Raw genomic sequence first — 17,837 nt, forward strand, 5'->3', positions numbered from 1 at the left:
GAGCTAGTCTGGCTCAGTTTTACGTATATTCCTTGCCCTGGCCCAGGTGACATCCATTTCCATTAGGCATTTTAGCAGAGCTAAGCTAGCTAGTAACTCGGTAGCATTAAATGATTGGTCATGTACATGGTCAGTGAGAGAATTCTCTTAAACTTTTAAAATAACCTTTCAAAACAGACATAATGGTGAATTTAATTTCACATAGTTGGAAAAAGTCAGCGTAAGTAGAATATCCCGACCCCTGCTTAGCCAGTTCACAGCGGGGCAGAGTGCTGGTAATCGCGTTGGTCACAACCCGGCTGAGAGATCTGCGTCAGCATTGGTAGAGGGAAGAGGAGAGGCACCTGGGCAGAGGCACACTTAACCCATTCAATCCGGGTACGCATCTGTGTAATTTTACGATTTCACTGGCTATTCAAAAATAGCAGATCTACAAGCTCATAGTGCGGCACTCGGTGCTATAGATATAGCTAGATATGGCTTGTAGATGCTGCTATTCTTTGAAAAATCTTTAACATTTTGTGCAAATCTTTGAATACATATATTTTTGGAAGCGACCTTTTAACTCAAATCTTTTGCTTCTGGGGGTCCCTGGAACAACATATTTTGATGGGTCGGTGGCCAAATACATATGATTTTGGGGGTCCTTGACATGAAATGTTTGAGAACCACTGATATAACGATTTTTCAGAAAATTTTGAAGACATTTGTAAAGATTTGCACACATTTTCACGATTAATTTTTTTTTAGCAGATTGACAAGCTCATAGTGCTATGAGCTTGTAGATCTACTATTTCTGAACAACCAAAGACATTTTAAAATGGCACAGACGCGTTCCCGGATTGAATGGGTTAACAGTGGGACTGACAGCAGGACAGCAGGCACACAAGGGGAGAGCTAGCAAAGTTGCAGGCTGGCAGGTGGAGAGAGGAGACGCACCTGTCGGCAACAACAGCAAAGCAACAGGCAGGGAGCACAGCAGGGACAGAGCCAACAGAGCCAGACTGGAGGAGGGGGTGGGTGGGCAGCCGGCAGGTACATACAGTAGAGTCAGGATGTCAACAGTGGAAGACTTGGCAGGATAAAATACAAGATCCTGCCGGGGTTTTGCTGTTTAAATCTATACATTTGGTTTATTTCAAGAGTAGATTTGAGCTTGAAAACGTTTTTGTTTCAAACCAAAGCACAGTAAAAGAAACAAGGAAAACAGCTATTTTCATGAAACAATCATAGACACGTGTGCTGCCACCATAAATTTGGTTTATTTCAAGAGTAGATTTGAGCTTGAAAATGTTTTTGTTTCAAACCAAAGCACAGTAAAGGAAACGCAAGGAAAACATCTATTTTCATGAAACAAACGTAGAGACGTGTGCTGCCATCTTGCCATTAGTTTCTCGCATCCTGTTGACGGCCTGAGTATCCAGAGGCTCACCCAGACTTCCACAGTGACCGTCTCTCTCCTCATCCAATTCTTTCTGTGCTCTTTTCCATTCTCCAGACGAGCACACCTGAAGGAGTGTTTTGAGACCCTGAAGAAGAACGTTCCAAATGTGGACGAGAAGAAGACGTCCAACTTGAGTGTTCTCCGCAGCGCCTTGCGTTACATACAGGTACCCTTTTTTACTATTTTGAATTGATAAAATTCTACAAAGTGTGACTATATGGCCTGCGGTCACAATGTTCAGTTGTTGTTTTATTCTCAGGGTTGGGGGCGAGGGGGGCGAGGGGGTTAGCGTAGCTTTCTACGATATCTTTCCTAATGCTTCAGTGATGTTGAAACGAGAGCTGTCACAAACCTCTTGAAATTCTTTATGGACTAGAGTTCGGTGTGTCTATCCTTTAACGTTGGGTGCTTTACTAAATGTTTTGTGTTGGAACCTTTGGTTCCAACACAAAACAAAACATGCCCTCTAGCATCGTTTCTACCGTATATGGACTTGCTAGTAACTTGAAACATGTCCGAACGACACTCCTGCTCTTTTCTTTTTCAATGAAAACCGGTTGCAGAGTCTCTTACCATGTTCAAGCGACACTATGACAGGTGTGTGTGTGTGTGTGTGTGTGTGTGTGTGTGTGTGTGTGTGTGTGTGTGTGTGTGTGTGTGTGTGTGTGTGTGTGTGTGTGTGTGTGTGTGTGTGTGTGTGTGTGTGGTGCATAGTATATACAGTACATGTCACTGTAGATCTTTCTATACGTACGTATATATTACGTACGCATCATATTGAAATGCAGAAAGGTTTGAGTTGGGTTTCATTGAAGTATTTCTCAACCTGTGATGCTGCATTCACACACTAGTGGCAACAAAGCATTTATTTTCAATTGAAGCCAGCGACATGAAGCTACAAATTGATGGGCAACACGTGTTGCAGTGTAACAAGTGTGACACACTAAAAAGTGGGGCTGGCTTAAACGTTTTTCATCGCTCCAGTGACGCAGTGAAGTGTCATTCAATCATATGTTTGTGTTTCACCATTTCCACTCTCCTGCTCTCTCCACAATTCCTGCTCCATTACGTAAATAGAAGAAAAAAAATATTCCTGCCCTGGGCTATTTAACCCTACCCTTTTCATTGGCTTGAGTAACGGTGACTTGGCAGTAAGGCGATACGTACTGAAAATGTATAAAAATGTACGTTCGATACAGTGTACCGAAATTACAAGTTGTATCGCGACAGTCCAGTACATGTGCGAGTCCAAGGCAGTGTTGCCAAGTCAAGTTAGGCTTGTTTTTTCTGTAAAGTCGCTTGAATATATTGAGGGTCTTTGACATGAAAATGTTTGTTAACCGCTGCTCTAAAACAACATTCGACAATAACGTTTGACTGACCAGTCCCTAGTCGCTTATTTTGGACTTCTTTTCATAGACCTGGTTGCTTGTTTCTCTCACAAAATCTGGCAATGCTGGTCCAAGAGAAGCCATGCGCCTCAGCCGAGTTGACAGAGAGAGAAACCGTGTGTTTCTCCCCAAACTCGCACACAATTCGACCCGCGGGTAGCGCTCAAGAAATAACGAGCGCAGTCTCGTGCCATGCAAGCCTTTTCAGTGGTGAGAACGCTGGATTTAAATATTCAAACTGTTCTAGAACGTTACAAAGTGCCATGGCAGCAGATCGCATTTGAGCAGTGGTGTAAAGTAACTAAGTACATTTACTCAAGTACTGTACTACTTAAGTACAATTTTGAGGTATTTTTACTTTACTGGAGTATTTCCAGTTTTCAGTACTTTAACTTCTACTCCACTACATCTCAGAGGCAAACATTGTACTTTTTACTCCACTACAATTATTTGAAAACTTTAGTTACTTTGCACAGTTTGCAGATATAAATTATTATATTATAAAACATACATTAACCACTTTAGCCCTATTTTATACATAGGCTATTTGAAAATAGCCGATCTACAAGCTCACAACGCGTCCAATTGATGGACTGCCTTAACTAGAACGGTCCTCCTCAGAGCGCAGATCTCTGTCAATCTCCACCAGGCCGGGTTGTCTACCCAGGGCCCGCAAACTTTGGAAGTCAGTCATAGCCACTTGGACCATTCTTTTCAAAGAATGTTAACTAATCTTCTTAAAGAAGAATCTGAAAATGTCAATGACAGTTGATAAAACCCAAAGTTAACATTTTATTATTCTAGATTCTCGTTTGTTAAATTGTTATTTATAATTATTAAAATAAAAGTTATTTATTGAGAAACAAGTGTTTTTCTTTACAAATCAAGAGTCAATAGCCTGATTATTAAAATTAAATAAAAATCGAATCGTGAGCTTAACACATTCCACGCCAGAGTTTAATATCATAATGTACTCACCAGTGCCAGCGAAGCAATGTGTTAAAATCGAAATTTGAATCGAATCGTGGATTAGGCGTATTGTGACACCTCTACTTGGCAGCAACATAGTTGGCTGCGCTCGGACGTTTTGATGCTTTTGTCACCACTAGTGTGAGTCGTTAACGTTTCTTTACAATCTTGAGCAAAGAGATCAGCCTTTTCCATTGTTATATTTGAATATGTTGGATTGATCTTTAGTATCTTATGTTTTTTAAGATGGGCAGCAGATTTGTGGGGATAGATGGGGGTTCTGGATTAAATTAAGCAGCAAACAGATCAGAAGGGCATAAATAAATTGGATGTACTCTCAGCTATTGGGTTAATAATTGGGTCATTCTGACTGTTAAGTAATAGATAATGCACTTTGAACAAGTCAGTCATGAGACTAACCGCACGACAGGAGGGTGCTTTACGGACTTGCTCACAGTGCATTACCCTGCATGACTTACTTGCAAAATCTTACATTAGAAAAGTTAACACTTTCATTAAATAAATATGTTAACATATTACTGTCAACAAGGAACTACCCGGGGGAATGAGAGGTAGTTCTTCTGGGATTTACCAACAGTGTGAGGAGGGAGTTGGCTGAAAACATGGCCAGCCTGGTCATGATACAGCCATTCTATGAATAGTCAACGCCCGTTGTTTTTTGCTCTGTGTTTTGGTTCCTTTGTGCCCCGATAAGCTCCAGTGTTTCCTCAGTTGTGAATACATTTAATCACACTAGACTGGTGCCCGTTGGGCAGATGGGTCATCGGGAACAAAACCTATTGGGAACGCATGCCCGTCCGGTGCAATACCCGTTGTACCTGTTGTCAAAGTGCCCTGTGTACCCGTCTGTCTGTCTGTCTGTGTCCCTTTCTTGCACATACAGTATATGGAGATATCTATCTCTGTCTGGCTCTCTTTTATGCCCATATATGGTGTTCCGTGTCAGCCATGCCCAATTATGCCGTCCAGGACAGTCTCTGACGTTTGTACTATGATGTCATGGATGACCGATTTCCCACTCGGTGCGTCACTCCCTTGGGTCCTCGGCAATATGCATCCCGAGTTGGAAGTAGATTGGTTGGGCGGTTCTCGAGATAAGCGGGGGACACACTCACTCACTCGCTCATTCACTCACTCACTCACTCACTCACTCACTCACTCACTCACTCACTCACTCACTCACATGCAGAGATTTCACTCATTTATAGAAGGATATTGTCCCTGTCGGGTGGAAACCTTGTATGTCCAAAACCATTACTTTTCAGGAAATAGAATGAAAATGTTCAGAAATTGTGGAAATAGAAGATCTACAATTGTAGATCTTCTATTTTTCACTACCTTTGTGCTACCCTCTCTTGTATGATTAAGCAGGCCATTCATTGAAAAAACATAAAAAGGTGAAATATGGAGATACATGGTTTCTTCTAGAGGTTATATAGCAATCATGTCATCTTTTTACTACAGCAAATTACTAGCTAGCAATGCGGTCATCTATCTATTGATAATTACTGATACATAGCAAGTTACCTAGTGATTCCAGTGAATTTATATTTCATCACATGACCCTTTCGACAAAGAAATGACTCTAGTCAATGACATATTTCCAAGTGAACAAAAGTGTGCCGGTGACATTTTCATGAGCCAGAGGGCGTTGTCAAACAAGACCCCGCGCCAACTCCCCGTCAGCTGTCCCCGTGTACTACCATGGCCCTCTCTCTCAGTTTGCTCTGTCCTCGCTCCATCTTTCTCTCCTTCCATCTGTCTGTGCATATCTCTCTCCACAAGAAGCCACGTGAGCCGTGAGCACATGGCTAGCCCGAGTCCCATGACATCATCCTCTGTCCCTGCCCCCGCACTGCTCTGCCCCTCCCTCTTGCAGCAGAGAGAGAGAAAGGGTGTGTGTGTGTGTGTGTGTGTGTGTGTGTGTGTGTGTGTGTGGCGGGGGGAGACAGACAGGAGAGGCTAGGGCTGTGATTATCAGCCTTTTTAATTTGAAGGACCCACAGTTTGTTATGGATTCAGACCACAGACCCTCATTAGATAACGATTTTGTATCTCTGGGAAAATCCTCAGTGATAAAATAACTCTTACTCTTGACAGTGTACATGTAATGAGAGAGGGGAGAGAGAGAGAGAGAGAGAGACCAGGGTGTGTGCTCTTATCCAGTGTGTGCCACTGGGCATGTGCGGCAGACAATTTGCTTCCACACAACTGGGTATAGTCCTGTAATGAAGGCTTGTGCAAGACCTCCCTCCCCCCATTTACACTTCCCTCTTCTTTTTTTATCACCCCATCCCTCTCCCCCCACCTCCTCCTCCTCTCTCTCTTTTGCTCATTCCTGTCCTCCGTTGCCCTCGCGTCTCTGGCCCTCAACACTCTGTAACCATAGCAACGGATGATGGCAGGTGGTCAACCCACCTTAGTGTGTGTGTGTGTGTGTGTGTGTGTGCACGCACATGCTGCAGTGCTGCACGTCAAAAAAGCCCAGATTGTATGGGTGTTGAGTTTTAGTTGGCGTGGGTGATGATGACGCTGCCGCAGTGGGGATGTTTCAGGGATGTCTTTTCATGCAACTCCTATTCATCTCTGAAAGATGCTTTATACGGTCACGTCCATACTTCTTACAGCAGGGACAGGAAGGAGAGTGTAGGGAAATTGGTGTCCCCCTTTTTATGTCAGGGACCCCCCCAAATGAATATGTACTGCGGACCCTCATCTGAAAATATTTTGTGCCAGGGACCACCATTCAAGATTTGTGTTGTTAAAATGTTTCACAAATATTCAAAATGTTTCCGCCGACGCGATGCGAAGCTCATTAGGATTAAAGCGGTTAAACAGATTTTGATGCCAGGTTAACACATTTTTCTGGGGACCCCCTCATTGAGGGGGCTCCAGGGGGTCCACACATTAAGAAGGAATCGGCAGTAAAAAGTACAAGGGCAAATCTAGACTAGATATCAGCAATAGGATCAAATAATAGGTAAAGTATGAGTACAAGAGATAGAAGGAGTGTACCGTCCCGCTTATACGCCTCAGACTATCAGCTTACTGCCAAGTTTGAGGTTCATATGAGGACGTCACTTTAGCAGTTTGCTGTTGTGATACCCCACACAGACATTAGGAATGCCAAGAGGGAGACAGCGTTGGAGAGACAGGCAGTAGGAAAGCTGAGAGAGAGACAGCATAGGAGAGACAGTCAGTAGGAAAGCTGAGAGGAAGACAGCAGGAGAGACAGACTGTAGGAATGCCAAGAGGGAGACAGCGTTGGAGAGACAGGCGGTAGGAAAGCTGAGAGGGAGACAGCGTAGGAGAGACAGACGGTAGGAAAGCTAAGAGGGAGAGACAGTGTAGGAGAGACAGACGGTACGAAAGCTGAGAGGGAGACATCATAGGAGAGACAGACGGTAGGAAAGCTAAGAGGGAGAGACAGTGTAGGAGAGACAGACGGTACGAAAGCTGAGAGGGAGACAGCGTAGAAGAGACAGACAGTAGGAAAGCTAAGAGGGAGACAGCGTAGGAGAGACAGACGGTAGGAAAGCTAAGAGGGAGACAGTGTAGGAGAGACAGACGGTAGGAAAGCTAAGAGGGAGACGGCGTAGGAGAGACAGGTGGTAGGAAAGCTGAGAGGGAGACAGCGTAGGAGAGACAGACGGTAGGAAAGCTGAGAGGGAGACAGTGTAGGAGAGACAGTCAGTAGGAAAGCTGAGAGGGAGACAGCATATAGGAGAGACAGACGGTAGGAAAGCTAAGAGGGAGAGACAGCAGGAGAGACATATGGTAGGAAAGCTGAGAGGGAGACAGCGTAGGAGAGACAGACAGTAGGAAAGCTGAGAGGGAGACAGTGTAGGAGAGACAGTCAGTAGGAAAGCTAAGAGGGAGACAGCGTATGAGAGACAGACGGTAGGAAAGCTGAGAGGGAGACAGCGTAGGAGAGACAGGCAGTAGGAAAGCTAAGAGGGAGACAGCGTAGGAGAGACAGACGGTAGGAAAGCTGAGAGGGAGACAGCGTAGGAGAGACAGTCAGTAGGAAAGCTGAGAGGGAGACAGCGTAGGAGAGACAGGCAGTAGGAAAGCTGAGAGGGAGACAGCGTAGGAGAGACAGACGGTAGGAAAGCTAAGAGGGAGACAGTGTAGGAGAGACAGACGGTAGGAAAGCTGAGAGGGAGACAGCGTAGGAGAGACAGACGGTAGGAAAGCTGAGAGGGAGACAGCGTAGGAGAGACAGGCAGTAGGAAAGCTAAGAGGGAGACAGCGTAGGAGAGACAGACGGTAGGAAAGCTGAGAGGGAGACAGCGTAGGAGAGACAGGCAGTAGGAAAGCTGAGAGGGAGACAGCGTAGGAGAGACAGTCAGTAGGAAAGCTGAGAGGGAGACAGCGTAGGAGAGACAGGCAGTAGGAAAGCTGAGAGGGAGACAGCGTAGGAGAGACAGTCAGTAGGAAAGCTGAGAGGGAGACAGCGTAGCAGAGACAGGCAGTAGGAAAGCTGAGAGGGAGACAGCGTAGGAGAGACAGACGGTAGGAAAGCTGAGAGGGAGACAGCGTAGGAGAGACAGACGGTAGGAAAGCTAAGAGGGAGACAGCGTAGGAGATACAGACAGTAGGAAAGCTGAGAGACAGACAGCATATAGGAGAGACAGACGGTAGGAAAGCTGAGAGGGAGACAGCATATAGGAGAGACAGACGGTAGGAAAGCTAAGAGGGAGACAGTGTAGGAGAGACAGACGGTAGGAAAGCTGAGAGGGAGACAGCGTAGAAGAGACAGACAGTAGGAAAGCTGAGAGGGAGACAGCGTAGGAGAGACAGACGGTAGGAAAGCTGAGAGGGAGACAGCGTAGGAGAGACAGACGGTAGGAAAGCTAAGAGGGAGACAGCGTAGGAGATACAGACAGTAGGAAAGCTGAGAGACAGACAGCATATAGGAGAGACAGACGGTAGGAAAGCTGAGAGGGAGACAGCATATAGGAGAGACAGACGGTAGGAAAGCTAAGAGGGAGACAGTGTAGGAGAGACAGACGGTAGGAAAGCTGAGAGGGAGACAGCGTAGAAGAGACAGACAGTAGGAAAGCTGAGAGGGAGACAGCGTAGGAGAGACAGACGGTAGGAAAGCTGAGAGGGAGACAGCATATAGGAGAGACAGACGGTAGGAAAGCTGAGAGGGAGACAGCATATAGGAGAGACAGACGGTAGGAAAGCTGAGAGGGAGAGAGGGGAGGAGAGGAAAGCTGAGAGGGATAAAGTGCAAATGAACACTGAGAACTTTACAGTGTAGATTAGGATCCCAAACGGGGTCCATATGTACCCTCTCAGATATTACAGAGCGTTAAGGGTCTGTTTTGGACCTCTGGTAGGCCCCAGACCAGATGTTGAGAAACGGTGTTCTACATAATGCAGTGTCTCTACCCTCTTTCCAGTCTGTGGATGGATAGTGCCATACTATCCAATAAGGCAGAAATAACCGCAATATGTTCTCACAGTGAAGGTGGGGTCTGTCGGACCATACGACACCCCAGGCACCTTTCTAAGCCCCATTCATACTACGGTGTCGCTCTCAGCAGACCTGCCGGATCCACGACACGTTGTGGGCTTGCAGGTCTGCCGTTTGCAGCACCGGTGTGTGTGTGTGTGTGTGCAAGGGAGCGTAAATTAGGCATTATTACAGAGGGGAGGTGTGGAGAGACGAGGCAGGATGAACGACAGGGAGAAGAACACAGAAGAACAGCAAGGGGGAAGGGCGTTTAACCACTTGAGCCCCAGCGTCCCTATCCTTCGGGGGAACATCTGCCAAAAATAGCAGATCTACGGTACAAGCTTGCGACGCATTGTGAGCTTTTAGATCGGCTCTTTTTTAGCAAAGAGATGGGGGTGTAGTGGGGGGAAAAAGAGCGCACCAAGTACTGTTGCAACTCGGGATCCGTTTGACTAAGAACAGAGGGTTTAAGTGGTTAAGAGAGGAGGAGGAGCGTGAGAGAAAGTGATCTGACGCGGCCGTCTGGCGAACCGCCCAATCGGATCGCTCCTTGTACGTAATTACCCCGTAGGTATCAGCCAATTAGACGTCTCCTCGTGCCCTCCTCTGTTCCGTCGCTCCGGCAGCCGGCTCCTCGTGGATGGGGTTGCCACGGAAACGGCCATGGGGGTGGCAGCTGTTTCCGTGGTGATTTGCGGGACTGAGGGGGATTCTTAATAATTGTATTATGTCTTTTTATCCAGACAAGGCTGAGAGGGAGACAGTGTTGGAGAGACAGAATGCCAGAAAACTGAGAGGGAGACTTTGTAGGGGAGACAGGCGACAGGGAAGCTGTGAAGGAATCATTGTAGGAGAGAGACGGTAGGAAAACTGAGAGGGAATCTTTGTAGGAGAAGAAAGCAGGGAAAACTGAGAGGGAGACGTTGTAGGAGAGACAGACAGTAGGAAAGCTGAGAGGGAGACAGTGTAGGAGAGACAGACAGTAGGAAAGCTGAGAGGGAGACAGTGTAGGAGACACAGACAGGAACACTGAGAGGGAGACAGTGTAGGAGAGACAGACAGGAACACTGAGAGGGAGACAGTGTAGTAGAGACAGACAGGAACGCTGAGAGGGAGACAGTGTAGGAGACACAGACAGGAACACTGAGAGGGAGACAGTGTAGGAGAGACAGACAGGAACACTGAGAGGGAGACAGTGTAGTAGAGACAGACAGGAACGCTGAGAGGGAGACAGTGTAGGAGAGACAGACAGGAACGCTGAGCGGGAGACAGTGTAGTAGAGACAGACAGGAACGCTGAGAGGGAGACAGTGTAGGAGAGACAGACAGGAACGCTGAGCGGGAGACAGTGTAGTAGAGACAGACAGGAACACTGAGAGGGAGACAGTGTAGTAGAGACAGACAGGAACGCTGAGAGGGAGACAGTGTAGTAGAGACAGACAGGAACGCTGAGAGGGAGACAGTGTAGGAGAGAAACAGTAGAAAGGCTGTGGTTGGGTGTGAGTACATGCTGTTCCAGAGGTGCGTGTCTGAACCACTGCACTGTCAACAGGCTGTGGAGATCTTTTAACCTCTTGAACCCCAGCATCCATGTTCTGAGGGCAACACTTGCCAAAAATAGAAGATCTACAAGTTCATAATGCGTTGTGAGCTTGTAGATCTGCATTTTTTTGCAAAGAGAAAAAAAGCGGTCCAGGTACAGAGCCAACTCGGGTCCAGTTTACTACGTCTAGAGGGATTAAGTGGTTAATTGTTTAGTTGCATGGCAGCGCGCGTCACACATACACCCGTGCATGTGATTGTAAGCCTGTTCTGGCCAGACACATCTGTTGGAAGACTGAAGCTTTGTGTTAAATACAATGTCCATTGGCAGTGCTGTGTCTGAGTTGTCGCACAGCACACGTGGGTTGTGTCAGAAAAGTAATGTGTCTCGTTGAAGAGACGAATAATATAACTTGGAATCTTCACCGTGCAACCTTTAAGGCTTGTCTGGATTGCTGCAGAAGCGTACACGTGTGTGTGTGTGTGTGTGTGTGGGTGTGCACACACACACACACACACACACACACACACACACACACACACACAAAACTTGTATTACTGAGGGACGTACTGTACTTTGATATCCATGAACGGCATTCCTTCCCTAACCCTTTTATGCTGTGTAGCCGTACACACTAGCGGGCGACAAAAGCTACAGAACAACCAAAGCGTTGAAGTGTTGCTATGGCGAACTGCATACATGAAAAGGGTTAAATGGAAAAGCTAACTGGTTCATTGCCAGAATGGGTTTTTCTTCCATTCACGGAGTGGAGCAGGAATTGTGGAAACGTTGAAAGAAAAACATGATTGATTGACACTTCACTGCGTCATCGGAGCGCTGGAAAAAAGTTGAAGCCTGCTCAAAAACAAAATAAAATTGTAGCGCGTCACGCAATGTCAAGTGTCGGGTGTCAGTGTGTAGCTTTGTGTCACTGGCCTCCATTGAAAATGACTTCTAACCTGATGCTTTGTCGCCGCTAGTGTGAACGCAGAATCAGTCGACACATTCATACCTGACCTTAACCTAAGCCTTACGTCAGGTATGAAGTCAGGTATCTGGAAGTTCAGGGTTAGAAACCACTAACCTAAAGCTATTTCTAACCCTGAAACAGTGAGGTGAGCTCAAAATGTGTTCACCGTGCAGGATTTTGCTCATTGTCATCTTAGAAATGCAAGAACACACACACATGCGCAGTGGTGTAAAGTAACTAAGTACATTTACTTAAGTACTGTACTTAAGTGCAATTCTGAGGTATTTGTACTTAACTTGAGTATTTCCAATTTCCAATACTTTTACTTCTACTCCACTACATCTCAGAGGCAAATATTGTACTTTTACTCCACTACAATTATTTGAAAACTTTAGTTACTAGTTACTTTGCAGATATACATTATTACATTATGAAACATACAATAACCACTTTATTTGAAAATAGCCGATCTACAAGCTCACAACGCGTCGCGATGCGACGCGTTGTGAGCTTGTAGATCTGCTATTTTCAAACATTTTAGTACTTTTACTTTTGGTACATTTTGACACCAAAACTTCTGTACTTTTACTCAAGTAAATTTAGAATTCTGGACTTTTACTTGTAACAGAGTATTTTTATATTGCAGTATTGGTACTTTTACTTAAGTAAATAATTTGAGTACTTTTTCCACCACTGCACATGCGTGCACAGGCATGCATGCATGTGTGTGTGAGCGTACACACACACACACACACACACACACACACACACACACACACACACACACACACACACACACACACACACACACACACACACACACACACACACACACACACGTCAGGGAGGTTGTTTAAGTTGACTGGGTGTGTGTTGGCAGTAGCAGGGAGTGTGTTCGTGTGTTGAGAGACGTCACGTGAGGCTCCAAGGTAAACAGCTTTGCTCACGGGACTGAGCGGCCTGGAGTAGGAACATGTGTCCCCAAAGGCTCATTTCTCACTATCACTTCCTCTCTCTCTCTCTCTCTGTCTCTCTCTCTCTCTCTCCCCCTCCCTCTCTTTCTCTCTCTCTTAATTCAATCCCCTCCTCTTTCCTTCCCCCTGTTCTCTCCATCCTCCAGTCTTCTATCCTCCCTTCCTTTTTGCTCCTTATCGCTCCCTAGCAGGACAATAAAAGACACCATTCATATTCCATCAGACACTTGTGTGCAGGGAATTGAATCCATCATATTGTTGCTCGTCGGGCATAAACCTTGGATGTCTATATTTGATCTTTTTCACGTTTTTTTCTTTCATAAACTAATGTCCTATTTCGTACTGTCATATGACAGCGCAAAAGTAGTAAAAAACAGCAGATCTACAAGCTTACAATGTGACACCTTGTAACTTGTGATGTGGTTTAAGTGTGTCTGTGGGTTATATCAATATTTAACCAATGAAAAGTATTAAAAGAACGTGTAACTGAATAATAACTCCATTTGATCCATTTGAACACAGGTTCTTTATTCCAATTCCTGAAAAGTCACGGTTGTGGACGTACAAGGATTGATTACACACGGCATCGACTGTGTAAATAAAGCTTTGCTTATTGCTTATTTGGCTTTTGCCTTTTCACACCAGAGCTAAAACATTCATCTTTTGCATAGCGAGGCCTTCGTTTGAGTTCAGACCTTTCCTTGAAGGTTGATATCGTCGCTGTCCGGCGGGAACCAGCTAACTCCATTTTCAGCTTCTTTTTTTTTATTTTTATAAATCAACGCTATTGAACACTCTTTATGTCTGTGTAAAAAATAATAATAATTTGAACCAATGAAAAGTATCAAAAAGCGCCTCTGACAAAACCTCCCAACTCCATTGGATCCTCAAACTGTCCGTCAAACCACGCAACTCCACCCCCTCTCCTCCTGCTGCTGTGCCGTTCCACAGCACAACGCAGTGAGCGCACACAGACAGAGGACAGATCTGCTGCGGACATAAACAAACTGTAACGACGCAGGGTTTTTCCCCCCGTAGTCTGTTAAAACTATGCAGTGTACCTGTTTATCAAACTTAGCACTGACGCTAATGTTATGAAAACAAGTAATTCTATTTCTAAAATCTATGAAGTGTTTAATGAGGAGAGCATTGTGACAGGAAAGGAGAATTTCTCTCGCTAGTTCTACTGAAACTCCAACTCTGTGAACCCCTCTTTGCAGAAGTTATTGTAATATTTAAAGTTTATTATTGTAGGCCTATATAATAAGTGTCATGAAGCATCAGGACATTAATTCACACGTTGTGAAGCATTGTGAGCTTGGAGATCCATTGTCAGCTTAGCCCCAGCCCCCATTTGAAACCTCTCCCTCCACTGCGATTGGAGCTATTGTCAGGCGTCAGCTGTTCGGACAAAACTCCTAACTCCACTTGAGCTGGATTTGGGTAAAGTGGTGATAATATAAATGATACATGCAAATATCTGACAATATATAAAGTCACTATATCAACTTTAATGAGGCAGTATTGCTTTGTTTAAAAAATATAAGGTTTTCTTCATTTCCTGAAAAACTTATATTTAGTTTTTTCTTGAAAAATGAGCGTTTTGAAGTTAGCTGATTGCGGCCGGACAGCAGAGATATGAGAATATTTAGCTTCTTGGAAGTTCCAAGACACACACCTGTACCTGGCCCAGCCATTACATGGACTCGATGCGTTGAGGGAGTGCGAACGCGCGTCGCGCGCGGTACTTTGATTCCATTTTTCATTTGTGGCGCTCAGTGTCCCCACAGCCGCCGGTCACCCACTCGTACCTCCCCTCCCTCTGCAGTAATCTGTGTTAATGTCTTTAGGCAGGCAGGCATACACGCTGGGTTTTTTGTGTGCTGCTTGCATCAGCTGAGCCACACACAAAGTGGGTCACACACACACCCACCCACCCACATACACACGCACACACACACACACACACACACACATACACACACCCTCACAGGAGCTCCAAAGGAAGTAGGGCTGCAACTAACACATTTCATAATAAATTATTCTGTCTGGTATTGTTTTGATCAATCTATACTTTAGGTTATAGAATTACAGAAGAATAAGGTAGAAATTGATAGTAAATGAACATTACGTAAATGTATCTGAACTTAAATGAAAACGTTTACCAGCCATAAAACATGCTTTTCATTTTATAGTAAGTAACAAAGGCAGGTATTCACATTTTAGTGTGGACATATCAGTTATTTTAACATGACATATCACTAAACCGATTTGGTAAATGTTTGGTCAATTGATTATTCGATGAATAGCTTCACCCTTTCTGGAGAGGCTGTGACCTTTGACACTTTGTCTCTCTCCGCTTAGTCACAGTTTTCTCTCTGACATGCTAAATTTATACTTAGTTGCGCGCCAGTATCGTGCACCAATAATAGCAGATCTACAAGCTTTTTTCAGGTGCAACATCGGCACGCAACCCAGTGTAAATCAGGCTTTATGCTGCGTTCACACGGGTAGATACCAAGATACAGTCTACCATTCATTTTCAATGGAAGCCAGCGACATGAAGTACAAAGCAACATCCGACGTTTGTAGCCGCTACAAAAGATACAAAAGATGGAAAGCTACACATTCAAGTTGAGCTGGGTTCAGCTTCCAGATACAAAGGTACAAAACTACAACTGTAGCTCCGATGACGGACGCACGCTTGATGACGTCAACGACCGTGTTGAGCAACACGGATACAAAGCGACAGAGCGACAAATATGCTGTGTATCTTTGTATCTACCCATGCGAACGCAGCATAACTCTCTTAATTTCTCTCATTTTGTCTCTCAGTTGTCAAGTCCGTCCACAGCGCGTGTCTGGTCCATGAGAAAGCTTTGCTATAAGTTGACATCTGTTTGTTCCATATGACACCCATACACCCACCTGTGTCTTATTAGTTATTAGGACACAGATGGGTCTACCAGTGACATCATAAGAAGAAGAGGAAGTCCGCACACTGTTGATGTTCCAGCGACCACAATTTTATTTAAGATTTATTTCTTAAATAAAAGTGTGGTCGCTGGAACATCAACAGTGTGCGGACTTCCTCTTCTTCTTATGGTGTGTATTTTTGAGTCCAGCACCTGCACATTTTTGTGGAGATGTGCGTGCATCCCTTTTTGTTCTACCAGTGACATCACAGTAGTAGGGAAGGCTTTGGACTCAGCTGACCTCCACTTTATAAATAGTTATCTATAACGCCAGCTTGATGTCCAGGAAATGGGAGGGGCTTCTCTCAGTGCCACAGTAAAGGAGACTCATGTTTGTGTGTGTTTATACATTTATGCATGTGCTTACCTCTGTACATGCTATCAATTCATATGGCACCCTTTGTAAAAACCAGACTTCAGAAAAGCAGCACACAATGAAAATGCAGTGACAGTAACAGCCGAGCCGAGACAATGAAACGGGCCGTTGGTGTTTATTCATTATTATTATGTGTATCATTCTGTCAGCTAGATATTGTTTCACCGTTCCATCTTATTGTATTACTGGATGCTGGCTGAAATGAAAGTCTTTTCAGCGTTTGTACTCATGCTACTGAAAGTCCTTGAATAATAACATTTCCGTTTGTACACTCCATTTGGTTCCTACAGTATATCACTGACTTAGCTGGAATTTGGCCATTTCTAAGGTTGTTTAAATAAGCACCAATGATTATATGCAAGTGTCTGCATGCAGATTCACGGTTCAGACAGATCAAACTAAATAAGTAAATCAGGGGTCTTCAACAGGGCGGGTCCGGGCCCCCTAGGGGGTCCTCAGAGTTACTACAGGGCTGCCAAATCTTGTTGATAGGATTGCATCCCTATTCTGAAGAGAACTTTAGCCAAACTTTGCAGATCTACAAGCTCACAGCGCCTCGCACTGCAAGGCGTGTACTTCTATACAATATGTTGTGGGGGTCCCTGCTTCATCTCTCTCTCAGTTAGGGGGGTCCTTGGCCTGAAGTAAGGCATTGATTGGGGGGTGCAGCAGGTGAACATACTGTACGCTACATGTCTCTGTTTGTGTCAGACTCTGAAACGTACTGTACATGTCTCTGTTTGTGTCAGACTCTGAAACGTACTGTACATGTCTCTGTTTGTGTCAGACTCTGAAACGTACTGTACATGTCTCTGTTTGTGTCAGACTCTGAAACATACTGTACATGTCTCTGTTTGTGTCAGACTCTGAAACATACTGTACATGTCTCTGTTTGTGTCAGACTCTGAAACATACTGTACATGTCTCTGTTTGTGTCAGACTCTGAAACATACTGTACATGTCTCTGTTTGTGTCAGACTCTGAAACGTACTGTACATGTCTCTGTTTGTGTCAGACTCTGAAACGTACTGTACATGTCTCTGTTTGTGTCAGACTCTGAAACATACTGTACATGTCTCTGTTTGTGTCAGACTCTGAAACATACGGTACATGTCTCTGTTTGTGTCAGACTCTGAAACATACTGTACATGTCTCTGTTTGTGTCAGACTCTGAAACGTAAGGAGAAGGAGTACGAACACGAGATGGAGCGCCTGGCGCGGGAGAAGATCGCCACGCAGCAGCGCCTGGCCGAGCTGAAGAAAGAGCTGAGTCAGTGTATGGACATCACAGAGATAGACCGCGTCCTCAGACAGACCGTCCAACCCGAGGACGACCAGGCCTCCACCTCTACCGCATCAGGTACACACACCACACACACACACACACACACGCACACGCACACGCATGCGCACACACACACACACACACACACACACACACACACACACACACACACACACACACACACACACACACACACACACACACACACACACACACATTATTACTATACTTGTGAACATTTTTAGGATGGCGATTTTATCAATGCCATTTGTACAATCTTTGGCCATTTTTAAGCCTAACCCAACAGCCGTAAATAGTCAAGCTCACAAGTTGTGAGCTTGTAGATCTGTTATTTTTGGTGCACAACACCGGCGCACAATTAAGTATAAATCAGTCATAACTTCAACCCTAACCCCCAAACGT

The 17,837-nt window shown here is 45.0% G+C and overlaps 1 protein-coding gene across 2 annotated transcripts in view; it reads left to right on the forward strand.

Moving 5' to 3' along the window:
- The window catches only part of mntb (MAX network transcriptional repressor b), a 30,029-nt gene that overhangs the window by 10,990 nt on the left and 1,202 nt on the right, over window positions 1-17,837 (forward strand). For both annotated transcript variants that reach the window (XM_080435763.1, XM_080435764.1), the window contains exons 4-5: window positions 1,499-1,610; window positions 17,297-17,489. In XM_080435763.1, coding sequence (XP_080291889.1) covers window positions 1,499-1,610; window positions 17,297-17,489 — 305 coding nt within the window. The remainder of the gene's footprint in view (window positions 1-1,498; window positions 1,611-17,296; window positions 17,490-17,837) is intronic.

This window comes from Gymnoscopelus braueri (assembly GCF_963280865.1).
Source record: "Gymnoscopelus braueri genome assembly, chromosome: 8".
Taxonomy (NCBI): Eukaryota; Metazoa; Chordata; class Actinopteri; order Myctophiformes; family Myctophidae; genus Gymnoscopelus; species Gymnoscopelus braueri.